This window comes from Haliotis rufescens, unplaced genomic scaffold, assembly GCF_023055435.1.
Source record: "Haliotis rufescens isolate VD_foot unplaced genomic scaffold, xgHalRufe1.0.p SCAF_3, whole genome shotgun sequence".
In the NCBI taxonomy this organism is placed as follows: Eukaryota; Metazoa; Mollusca; class Gastropoda; order Lepetellida; family Haliotidae; genus Haliotis; species Haliotis rufescens.
The window spans coordinates 45,274,095-45,286,886 of record NW_025964001.1 but is presented as its reverse complement, the minus strand read 5'-3'; the positions used below and the strand labels follow the sequence as shown (position 1 = coordinate 45,286,886).

At 42.6% G+C, this 12,792-nt stretch overlaps 1 protein-coding gene across 3 annotated transcripts in view; it reads right to left on the bottom strand.

Annotated features, from left to right (window-relative positions):
- Positions 1-5,850: 5,850 nt before the first annotated feature.
- The window catches only part of LOC124124320 (homeobox protein Meis1-like), a 111,519-nt gene continuing 104,577 nt past the window's right edge, over positions 5,851-12,792 (bottom strand). For 2 of the 3 annotated variants that reach the window (XM_046487454.2, XM_046487461.2), the window contains exons 11-13: positions 12,496-12,635; positions 10,083-10,157; positions 5,851-9,687 (exon numbers count right to left, since the gene is read on the bottom strand). In XM_046487454.2, the coding sequence (XP_046343410.1) occupies positions 9,350-9,687; positions 10,083-10,157; positions 12,496-12,635 (553 nt within the window). In that variant the 3' untranslated portion in view covers positions 5,851-9,349. The remainder of the gene's footprint in view (positions 9,688-10,082; positions 10,158-12,495; positions 12,636-12,792) is intronic. The other variant, XM_046487470.2, reaches the window with a different exon arrangement.

Here is a 12,792-nt window from a genome sequence, read left to right as displayed (position 1 = left end):
GCCACATGCTTCACGTCTCCAGACTCCATGGATGGACGGCTTTACATGCCACCAGCCACATGCTTCACGTCTCCAGACTCCGTGGATGGGTGGCTTTACATGCCACCAGCCACATGCTTCACGTCTACAGACTCCGTGGATGGATGGCTTTACATACCACAAGCCACATGCTTCACGTCTACAGACTCCGTGGATGGGTGGCTTTACATGTATGTGAAGTGAGTTGGTGTGAGTGTGAAGGTGTATGTGAAGTGAGAGAGGGTGTGTGTGAAGGTGTATGTGAAGTGAGAGAGGGTGTGTGTGAAGGTGTATGTGAAGTGAGTTGGTGTGTGTGTGAAGGTGTATGTGAAGTGAGTGGGGGTGAGTGTGAAGTTGTATGTGAAGCGAGTGGGGGTGCGAGTGAAGGTGTATGTGAAGTGAGTGGAGGTGGATGTGAAGGTGTATGTGAAATGAGTGGGGGTGAGTGTGAAGGTGTATGTGAAGTGAGTGGGGGTGAGTGTGAAGGTGTATGTGAAGTGAGTGGGGGTGGATGTGAAGGTGTATGTGAAGTGAGTGGGGGTGAGAGTGATGGTATATGTGAAGTGAGAGCGGGTGAGTGTGAAGGTGTATGTGAAGCGAGTGGGGGTGCGAGTGAAGGTGTATGTGAAGTGAGTGGAGGTGGATGTGAAGGTGTATGTGAAATGAGTGGGGGTGAGTTTGAAGGTGTATGTGAAGTGAGTGGGGGTGAGTGTGAAGGTGTATGTGAAGTGAGTGGGGGTGGATGTGAAGGTGTATGTGAAGTGAGTTGGTGTGAGTGTGATGGTGTATGTGAAGTGAGTGGGGGTGAGTGTGAAGGTGTATGTGAAGTGAGAGCGGGTGTGTGTGAAGGTGTATGTGAAGTGAGTGTGTGTGAGGGTTAAGGTGTATTTGAAGTGAGTTGGTGATAGTGTGAAGGTGAATGTGAAGTGAGAGCGGGTGTGTGTGAAGGTGTATGTGAAGCGAGTGGGGGTGCGAGTGAAGGTGTATGTGAAGTGAGTGGGGGTGAGTGTGAAGGTGTATGTGAAGTGAATGGGGGTGGATGTGAAGGTGTATGTGAAGTGAGTGTGGGTGAGAGTGATGGTATATGTGAAGCGAGTGGGGGTGCGGGTGAAGGTGTATGTGAAATGAGTTGGTGTGAGTGTGAAGTTGTATGTGAAGTGAGTGTGTTTGAAGGTGTATGTGGGTTGTGTGTATATGTGTGGGTCTATATGTTTGTGTGTGTCTATACATGTGTGTGTAAGTGTTTTTATGTGTAAATGTGTATATATGTAAGTGTGTGTATGTGTGTGCATGTACGTGTGTGTGTATGTGGTCGTAAGTGTGTTTGTATGTGTGTGTATATTTAAGTTAATGTATGTGTGTTTATATGTATGTATGTGTGTGTATATGTGCTGTGTGTGTATGTACGCCTGTATATGGTGAGTGACTACGCGTTGTGGGTGTGTTGGTGTGGAGATGGGTGTGAAGGTGTGAGAAGGATGAATGTGAAGATGTGAGTGCAGGTGTATGTCAAGGTGTGTGGGAATGAAGGTGAAAGGGGATGTGAAGGTGCGTGGAGGGTGGGTGTGAAGTTTGGAGAGCGGATTTATAGAGAGTGCGTAAGTAGTGTTGTGAGGTGTGTGGAGGGTTTGTGTGTGGATGTGTGAAGGGTATGTGAGGGGTGTGTAGGGTGTGTGTGAGGCGGGTGGAGTATTTCTGTGTGGATGTGTGAAGGGTATGTAAGGGGTGTGTAGGGTGTGTGTGAGAAGTGTGGAGAACTTCTCTGTAGATGTATGAAGGGTATGTGAGGGGTGTGTGGAGTGTGTGTGAGGCTGGTGGAGTATTTCTGTGTGGATGTGTGAAGGGTATGTGAGGGGTGTGTAGGGTATGTGTGAGAAGTGTGGAGAACTTCTCTGTAGATGTATGAAGGGTATGTAAGGGGTGTGGAGGGTGTGTGTGAGAAGTGTGGAGTATTTCTGTGTGGATGTGTGAAGGGTATGTGAGGGGTGTGTAGGGTGTGTGTGAGAAGAGTGGAGAACTCCTCTGTGGATGTGTGAAGGGTATGTAAGGGGTGTGTAGGGTGTGTGTGAGAAGTGTGGAGTATTTCTGTGTGGATGTGTGAAGGGTATGTGAGGGGTGTGTGGAGTGTGTGTGAGAAGAGTGGAGAACTCCTCTGTGGATGTGTGAAGGGTATGTAAGGGGTGTGTAGGGTGTGTGTGAGAAGTGTGGAGTATTTCTGTGTGGATGTGTGAAGGGTATGTGAGGGGTGTGTAGGGTGTGTGTGAGGCGGGTGGAGTATTTCTGTGTGGATGTGTGAAGGGTATGTGAGGGGTGTGTAGGGTGTGTGTGAGAAGAGTGGAGTATTTCTCTGTGGATGTGTGAAGGGTATGTGAGGGGTGTGTGGGGTGTGTGTGAGAAGAGTGGAGAACTCCTCTGTGGATGTGTGAAGGGTATGTGAGGGTGTGTAGGGTGTGTGTGAGAAGTGTGGAGGATTCCTCTGTGGATGTGTGAAGGGTATGTGAGGGGTGTGTAGGGTGTGTGTGAGAAGTGTGGAGAACTTCTCTGTGGATGTGTGAAGGGTATGTGAGGGGTGTGTAGGGTGTGTGTGAGGCGGGTGAAGTATTTCTATGTGGATGTGTGAAGGGTATGTGAGGGGTGTGTAGGGTGTGTGAGAAGTGTGGAGAACTTCTCTGTGGATGTGTGAAGGGTATGTGAGGGGTGTGTAGGGTGTGTGTGAGGCGGGTGGAGTATTTCTGTGTGGATGTGTGAAGGGTATGTGAGGGGTGTGTAGGGTGTGTGTGAGAAGTGGGGAGTACTTCTCTGTAGATGTATGAAGGGTATGTGAGGGGTGTGTGGAGTGTGTGTGAGGCGGGTGGAGAATTTCTGTGTGGATGTGTGAAGTGTATGTGAGGGGTGTTTGGAGTGTTTGAGAAGTGTTGAGAACTCCTCTGTGGATGTGTGAAGGGTATGTGAGGGGTGTGTGGAGTGTGTGTGAGAAGTGTGGAGGATTCCTCTGTGGATGTGTGAAGGGTATGTGGAGGATTTCTTCTGTTTGGATGTCTGAAGGGTATGTGAGGTGTGTGAAGGGTGTCTGAAGTGTGTTAAGTATTTGTGTGAGGTTGGTCACGGGTGTATTCGAGGTGAAGGCGAAGTATGTGTGAAGTGTGTGGAGGATCTGTGTGAGTTGTGTGTTGTTGGTGTGTAAAGTGTGTAGGGTGGTGTGTGAGGTATGTGAGGTGTGTGTGAAGTGTGTGATGTTGGTGTGTGAAGTGTATGGAGGGTGCGTGTGAGATATGTAAGGTGTGTAAAGTGTGTGGAGGGACTGTGTGTCTGTACAATAGGTGTGCGGTGTGTGCAACTGTGGCGGGCGTGTGTGAGGTATGTGCGATTTGTGTGTGGTTGGTAAGTATGTTGTGTGTGGAAGGAGTATATGTGTGGTGTGTGTGTACAATTGTGGCGGGTGTATGTGAGGTGTGTGTGTATGTGTGTGTGTGGGGGGGGGGGGGGGGGGGGGGGATGGGGCTGCGTGATGTGTGTTTAAAGCCAGTTTGGGTTATGTGTAGGATGTGTGTGAGGTTGGTGAAGAGTATGTTAGGTGTGTGGGGTGTGTGTGAGGTAGGTGGAGGGTGTGTGTGAGTTGTGTGAAAGCTGTTTGTGAGGTTGGTGAAGAGTATGTTAGGTGTGTGGAGGGTGTGTGAGGTAGGTGGAGGGTGTGTGTGAGTTGTGTGAAAGCTGTTTGTGAGGTTGGTGAAGAGTATGTTAGGTGTGTGGAGGGTGTGTGAGGTAGGTGGAGGGTGTGTGTGAGTTGTGTGAAAGCTGTTTGTGAGGTTGGTGAAGAGTATGTTAGGTGTGTGGAGGGTGTGTGAGGTAGGTGGAAGGTGTGTGTGAGTTGTGTGAAAGCTGTTTGTGAGGTTGGTGAAGAGTATGTTAGGTGTGTGGAGGGTGTGTGAGGTAGGTGGAGGGTGTGTGTGAGTTGTGTGAGAGCTGTTTGTGAGGTTGGTGAAGAGTATGTTATTTGTGTTGAGTGTGTGTGGGGTAGGTGGAAGGTGTGTGAGCTGTGTGAGAGCTGTTTGTGAGGTTGGTGAAGAGTATGTTATTTGTGTTGAGTGTGTGTGGGGTAGGTGGAGGGTGTGTGTGAGTTGTGTGAGAGCTGTTTCTGAGGTTGGTGAAGAGTATGTTAGGTGTGTGGAGGGTGTGTGAGGTAGGTGGAGGGTGTGTGTGAGTTGTGTGAAAGCTGTTTGTGAGGTTGGTGAAGAGTATGTTATTTGTGTTGAGTGTGTGTGAGGTAGGTGGAGGGTGTGTGTGAGTTGTGTGAAAGCTGTTTGTGAGGTTGGTGAAGAGTATGTTAGGTGTGTGGAGGGTTTGGAGGTAGGTGGAAGGTGTGTGAGCTGTGTGAGAGCTGTTTGTGAGGTTGGTGAAGAGTATGTTAGGTGTGTGGAGGGTGTGTGAGGTAGGTGGAAGGTGTGTGAGCTGTGTGAGAGCTGTTTGTGAGGTTGGTGAAGAGTATGTTATTTGTGTTGAGTGTGTGTGGGGTAGGTGGAGGGTGTGTGTGAGTTGTGTGAAAGCTGTTTGTGAGGTTGGTGAAGAGTATGTTAGGTGTGTGGAGGGTGTGCGAGGTAGGTGGAGGGTGTGTGTGAGTTGTGTGAAAGCTGTTTGTGAGGTTGGTTAAGGGTATATATGATGTATGGAGTGTGTGTGATGTGAAAGGAGTGTGTGAGATGTGTGGAGGGTGTGTGACATGAGCGGAGTGTGTGCGGCGGTAGTCTGTTCTGTGAGTTCTGGCATGAGGTTGGTGAAGGTTGGGAGATGAAATGAGTGTGAGGTTGTAGTGTGGAGATTGTGGAGAGTTTGTGTCACATGTGGGAAGGAGGGCATGTGAGTGGTGTGTGATGTGCACAAGGTATGTCTGCATTGAAATTTACTTAAGTTGAGGGCGTTGGTGTGTGTGGAGGACTCACATGAGCTGAGAGGGGGACATGTTTGTAAGGTACTGGGGTTTATGTGTGAGGCGAGTGTGTTTTGAGGAAGTATGTGAGTTGAGTGTGTTTTGAGGAAGTGTGCGAGGTGTGTGGAGTGAGAGAGTGGGGATATATGTAGGTTGTGGGTGAGTGTTTTAAGTATGTGTGCAAGGTTTGTGGAGCTCTTGTATGATATGGGTGCAGAGTTTACATATATATACAGGATGCCCCAATACATATAGCTGCAATATCAAGCCAATTTCAAGAAATGGCACTGACTGAATGACCTGGCAACAAGACCTATGAGCGTCTGTGGTGAAGATGTACAGACATTCACCTCCATTACAATACTGGTTTCAAGTTTTAACACAAGATGTTAAGGATGTTATTATTATACACAGTTTCCTTGTTAAACCTGGGGGTACAGAACACATCACCTGTGTTGTCCAGTCCCCCGCGGGACAGGTATCATCGTCCTTGTCAACAGCAACAGCACTCCACATTCATGTTTGCATAATCAGGTGTCTGCACAGAACAGCTAATGTTATACCCCTTGTGAAAATATCCATTATGCAGTTGGCAACTCCTTTGGGAGGGTACGACTCACACAACTGAAGACTTGAAGAAGATTGTCCAGCATCTATGGCAGTTCAGCCTGCTACTGGCATCACAATTTGCATTGCACTGCTAAATTGTTTATTAATCAGGTAAAGTCAAACCAACCAAATGATGACAAATTCTAACACTTCCAGCAAAACAACTGTCTATCTCACATGTTCCAAGTGAATAACGCAGCTGGCATATTCCACTTGGGGACTATGAACAATCCATGCCATAGTCACTCCTCTGGAACACAGGTCTTCAAATATCAACAAGTAAAAATAACCAACACAAATTTTATTTCCATAATAAAGATATTTTTATTTCTGCAAGAGTTCATGGCAAAACCAAAAATCTGGTCTGTAATTATTTGAAAGCTAAAGAAAGTGGAGTACAGCTGAATGAGTTTCTCTCTCCCTTGTATTCCCATAATGGACCTTAAATTCTATTTTCTTTGGACGAGTCCATTTGGAATACAGGGAGGGAATATGAATATTTAAACCTGCCGTGTATGAATTACAGATCATGTTTTTAAAACTTTGTGTGGCATTCAATTTGAAGCAAATAAATAGTAATCTTTGGTGTAATCAGTGTATTGAACAACAGTCAGCAAAGTTAAAGCTTGGCAATGGAAAATAAAAATTTGGCAAATAATTTGATTTTTATTGATGAATGATTATCACAGAAATAGAAAACACAGTTATCAATTTTCAGTGAAATAAAGATTTGCATATCTTGAACAGAAATAATCTAATATCATACTCTAGATATGGAAAATGAGGAAAAGAAAGTTCTTTGGCGATTATGATGAAGTTGAACTCAGTTAATACACAGGAAGCATGTCGTCATAATGTGATTAGACAAAATCCACATATATACATACCATCACTTCAACAGAAATATAAATACTTGCACCTCTTGCACATTACACGTAAATATCAAATTGATATGTCACACAGAGTCTAGCGAGGTTCAATGATATCTAACCCAGTTACTTCCCTTTTTTCTCACAATAACATCAAAGATGGGCTTGAGCTACACCAAAATGTTGACTTGAAGCAGAGTGACATTAATACACGAAATACAGACAGGTATGAACACTATAAACAGAGTTAGATTTATACAACAAATGACCTGTGAATCTTCCACAACATGAAGGAACTTGTATGTTCAGTATCTACAAAACTGTACATTGTAATAAAAATATTATCGGCTATTTATGTTATAAATCTGGTTAAACCCTGATCTTCCCTCTCTGATTGTCTTCCTGTGCTTGACATCAAACATAAGAGCAGCAGCTAGCATTACAGAGTTATCTCCCATGATGATTTGTCTAGAGAGTAGTCTCCCTTGATATTTCTGACTGCCATTTTGACAGTATTGTTTTAATATGTCCAACAGTTCTCTAACACATCTATGCAATTTCATTGTTCAGTATTGTTTTCCAAACAAAATGTATGATATATTGGCTGTCCAAAAGAGGTGTATGGTGGGATAGTTCTTAAACTTGGAAACTTGTTTTTGTTCTGTCATGATGGAAAGATACATTTCAGAAACATTAACTCTGCATATAGTTAAAGTTTGTTCAAAATATGTGGTTTTAAAGAGAAACATTTAGTAGGAGACCTGAATGATGTGGTCAGACATCGGCTCAAGCAGTTTGGATATTTGTGTGAGAATCATTAATGGCTACTTTAAAGACATAAGAAGAAAGATGACAAAGAACTTGTATTATTTTCATATTTTCTGAACCTCTTATGAAATATAACACATTCTTTTGCCTTCTTAAGAAAGATTTCAGAAAAGAGTGTTGAGAAACAACCAAGCAACCTGCCTTATGAATAATGGAATATATATTTTCAGATGGGTTTTGTTATTTATAATGATCAGTGACTTCTGACACTAAATTAGACTTCTGGGTACTGAGAATTGAATATATTCTCATAATCTATGTTCAAAAATGCATTATTTATTCTATACAGTTATTTTGTGAATGACAATATCTAGTTTTTAATTGTCCAAGACAAAACTTAATTAAAACATGTTTCTATGTTCACTGACTAAATCACATAATATTATGAAGAAATCATTTGGTTTCTTTTATGAATTTGTCTCAGCTTACCCAAAAGATACAAGAAAATATTTTTGAAGGACTGATTTGTAAATGCAAACTTTGACAGAATACACTTTGTACTTGCCATGCCATAAATCAAGTGATACCTATCATCATGCATCTTTCATCACAGATCGGTCACCTGATGCAAACAAACGTCGCTGTTTGTGATATCAAGAGAGAGAGAACTGAAGTGTACTTCCTGGTCTCTTGCTCTTGTCAAATGTCCAAATCTGTGATCAATGTCATGGGAAGATTACTCACTGATTTCAAATGCTTTGAAAAGATGACATACCTAGTTACACACTTAAAGAAAAATGTCGAGCAAACAAAATACTAACATTTGGTATGAGCAATTGTTTGAAAATGATTCTTTATTCCTGTGGGCATCAAATCTTGGTTGAATAATACGGTCACATACAGATTGTTACGGTGGACATCTACATGTTCACCATTTATCTCTACCATGCAGCAACTTCCACAAATCAACAGCATTTATTCTAAATACTCAACAATTTTGCACCAAGTTTTACACAGCAAAAGTTTGCTTATTTTTCTATGATACATGTACAAATTTGAAAAGGACAGTGAGGTCAGGGTGACCCAATTAGCACAGGTCATGGTGACCCAGATGAACATTTTGGTTCAATGACTGGGTTCTTCATTAACATAACAACCGGCTAATACTATAGACCTTAGGACCTGTCCATATCAGGACAGATAGAGAGACTAAAAAATACTTTGGTCATAGGCCCTGCCTGATGTGGGCTACATCTGAGGCGTTGTTCAGCCTCCAGGAGATCTGGAGCGACATAAAGCGTCCGTGCCTCTTTGCTCGCAGCTCTGCAGCTCCAGTTAATTTCAATAAGTTAATTTGGAATGCAAGTACATTTTTATGTTCCAACTTAACACAGTTCTTGAAGCTTAAAACATTGAAATGAGGTATTTCGAGTCTTTGTAAAGCTGTTGCAGGACAAACATGTCACCAGTATCGGAGTCTATAAATGTTGTACATACACATTCCTTGCTACTTGACAGGGGAGGGGTGGGAATGGGAGTGATAACAGTCATATCATATCCTGGGCAGGGGAAACTTAACCATATCATTTGTCTCAAGAGAAAATAAAGTTTTAACTCAAAACCAGGAGCTAAGAATGATTTTTTTTTTGAATGAAAATATTTTTTTTTTCTAGCGGTGCCATGTCTTATCTTGGTCATGTCACCGTGTTGGCATGGGCAGGAAATTAACAATGGCAAAAAGACATTATGATCAATGTCCTCTGTGACTAGGTCCTGTTAGAATTTACACACTGTAGCACAGCTCCTGGGAACTCCTCCAGTCAAAACTCCACACCGCAAATGTCAACTAAAGCATTGTGGGAATCTTATTCCCTTGCAGCGTCTGCTGTGAACCACCACCACCACATTCCCAGAAGTCTGATCTTCCGTTCATCCATCCACCCGTTGAACTGGTCGCGTCACGACATATGCATGTGGCTGCACCGTAGTTTACAACTACAGAGTTTTATAATCAAGCACAGCACGTGCACAGCTGCCGGTTTGGCGACGCTCGGCCACAGCCAAATATCCCTCGTAATTTTGTCCCAAAAAACACTTCTTCGGAACATATAACGAGGATCAACAAGAATCGTCACACTTTTGACAGAACCCGTTTGAGCGTTTATCCAGCGTGAATGTCTTGTATATGCTGTCCCATTCCGTCCATGCTGGCGTGAAGGGGAGGACTTTGGGTTGCGGACATCCCATGGTGAGCCATTCCTGTGGCGCCGTGCCCCATCATCATGTGATGTGGATGACCAGGAATCAGCATTGCTTGTGAGTGCACAGGGGGGCTGAACTGGGACATTTGTGCATAGGACCCGCTGACAGGGGGTGCATACATATCAGTCCGGTGCATCCCCTGAACCCCCAACATATCATAGCGCTGTGATCCTTCCAGGTGGGAGTACCCTGCCTTCATCGGATCGTACATGTCCGCTCCATGCATGCCTTGCAACCCTGAAATACACACACAACACTTAGTCAAGTGCTCTTGTAAGATTATTGGCTGTGAAGTGTTTAAACTTATATTAGATCAGAATTTCTTTCACTTGTTGAAACTTAGAAACTAAGAAACTTAAGATCAAACTTAAGATTCATCAAGAATTACTTCATGAATCTTTTTGAAATATTAAATTGGACCAAAAAAATAAGTACATGTACATGTAAAACAAACACAGACAAAATCACGTATCAGTAGGTGCAAAATTATATAATTTAAACAAGATAAGTGATTACATATAAAATAGATAAAGACATTTAGTATTCGATTAAACAGCTATTTCTGGATTGAGAGATGATAGATACACATGTCCAGGGGACAGCCATAGAGGTCACAATGCATATGTACTTACTTCCCATCTGCATGTGTTGGTTGTCAAGGTAACCCATCCCTGCCTCCGGATTGTATGCTGCATGTGCTCCTGGACCTAGAACGGCAGAACGGACATTAGAAACTGAAGAGGTGCCTCTGGCATCCCCCTGTACAAGATGGACTCTTCCAGCAGCAAATGAAAGGATGAGTCCATGTTTGTACAGGGAAGGCATGTTGTTCAATGGCAAATTGTAAATAAAGATGTTCATGCATTTGAAAAAGTGCCACAAAAACAGTATTATCATAATGAAAAGAGAATGTCAATCAAGATAAGATATACAGTGTTTCATTTTGTTACAGGTTAAAGATACCAATAGTTTTGTTTATCGAATTGCCTCAGTTTTTTTTAATTGTGAAATGAACACTGTTATGGTGCCATATTCGGGTTGTACATTGCATCTTGATTGACAGCTGATTGACATCATGCAGGAAGAAACCACCAGAACACACAGCAGCAGGTCAAAGGTTGAGAGATATACAACTTTTTCATCATGCAGGTGAGGTGGGCATGCCTTATTGATCAATTAAATGTGCAATTTAATTTGGAAAATAACTCTCAAAATATTTCCACTTGTCCAATATTTATACATTAACTGTGAAGATGGTGAGAAAATAAAATAGCCCCGTATTAACTGCGACTGGAATCAAAGCAAAACTGCTCAAATGAGCCTTCGATGCTGCTTCCGAATTTTAGGCCACAGAGGATTCGAAAAATTTTAGCCAATCAGATTCCTGACAATTCTTATCTGCTTGACTAGTGATCTATGATGGTTTATCGTGATGAGAGTGAATGGAAGTGAACATGTCGACTGTAGTAGAGGGCAGGCTTGTGAGTAATTGCTCAGATTGAGGAATCGGCAAGCTGCAGGTACCCTTGTTTAAGCCAATGAAAAAACATCTCAAAACACTTTCCAGAATCAATCACAGATCGTTGATTTCTGTCAATAACGACGACTGTGTTGGGACGGATGGGTAGCCAGGGAGACCTTGGCTAATGTTGGTTTTTCAAATGACATTTTAAAATTCTTTCACAAACTGGCTAAAAGACTGGTATGGCGGCTTGGCTGTAAGAGCTCAGTGATGTACAAATTTGAAAAATCAGCCTCACATCTTCGTTAATGGTGCATACGATTTGTCGTAGATGGCATAGTGCCCATATCATCACATGAAATGGAAATTTGATTATTGTAATTTGCCCCACCATTGAAAAAGTCAGAGAATTAAACATCAAACAGTCTGATTGGGATAATTAAATAATCAAGTTGAAACAGACGCACATTCCGAGAAAAACTTGCTTGAGTTGGACTCCCACTGGACTAATTAAGTGCAACAATTGAATAAAAATCATCACCACTAAAAGAAGATTTATTGAGTAATTATAGCAAATATTGTGACAGTTGTGATATGTACAAGTGTCAGTGGGACCTACTAGCATGTGGTTCTCGGAATTGTCAGTTGGAAATGTACAAGCTTAAACAATGACAGAAAAGTCTACACACTAACGAGAGAGAAAGATTAGCAGGAACAGCAGGAGGGTACATACAAAGCAAGGAGTAGGTAGTGCCGACAGAAAGGTACATGCCAATTTCGGCAGGAGATTTGGAAAATTTGCACTTTCATGCATGTGTGATTGACAGCTAGTGCAATGCGCAAGCATGTTTCATCTGTGAATTATAAGTTCCCACATCTTGAGTGAGACTCCTATTCCTATATAGCATCCCTACTAATGAGACGAAAGATGGAAATCGTTTCGCTTGTCAGATTATGTTGTCCATTTCATTAAGAAGTTGATGACATGCTGATAAAAGTCAGGCATGATTTAAACAGGTATCATAAAATAAGACAAGAAAATAATTTTTGCTTTTAAAAAACACATTGTGTGGTGATTATTGTTGGATATTAATTACCTGTGATCATGTTACCGGGTGATCAGACCGACACAAATATGTCCATTTAATACTGATATACAGCAGATGATCATGGTATTCCATTAAAATGTTATTTCATCTCTGACAGGTCTTTTGATTGATGTGTCAGAGGCTGTACTTGGAGTATGGTCAATGTACAGTGCAAAGTGCAGCATGCAATTTATGAGTATTCGAGTATCATCCAAAATTGGAAAAAAGAGACACAGGAAAATGGTGAAGAAAGAGTAGAGAAAAAAAGAGACTAGATCTAGATGTTGCAAGCGCATGCACATATCTTGGAAAGGTAAGTCATCATCTCTTGTGGGTGGGGAAGGGAAGGGCTTGGGGGGCAGGATAGTGACCTTCACCAAGTTTAGGTCAAGGTCACAGGTCAGTTCCCTCTCTCCAGTGATCTCTACTCTCTCCTAGTTGTGTTTTGAGCAATTATGTGCTCTCTCTTTTTCGGACCACAAGTCCGAGTTTTACCTGGGGAGAGGCCGAGAGATTCAGCTGATGACGACTTACGCCTCCGATTTTTGAACACAGTTACCAGCTGAGATGACTTGCCTGCTCTATTTGATTGGTCAATCATTGGTTGAACAATTCTTCGTCTTGCATTGATAAACCTGAAAGCAAAAAACAGTATTTCCTAAAACATCCAACAAACCATGTAAAGCATCAAGCTAAGCCTATCCCGCCTTTGTTCTACAAGGCAGCACGTTTGCCATGGGGATGAAAGTTGAACGAACAAAGGAATAACATATAATACACCAAAATTAACAG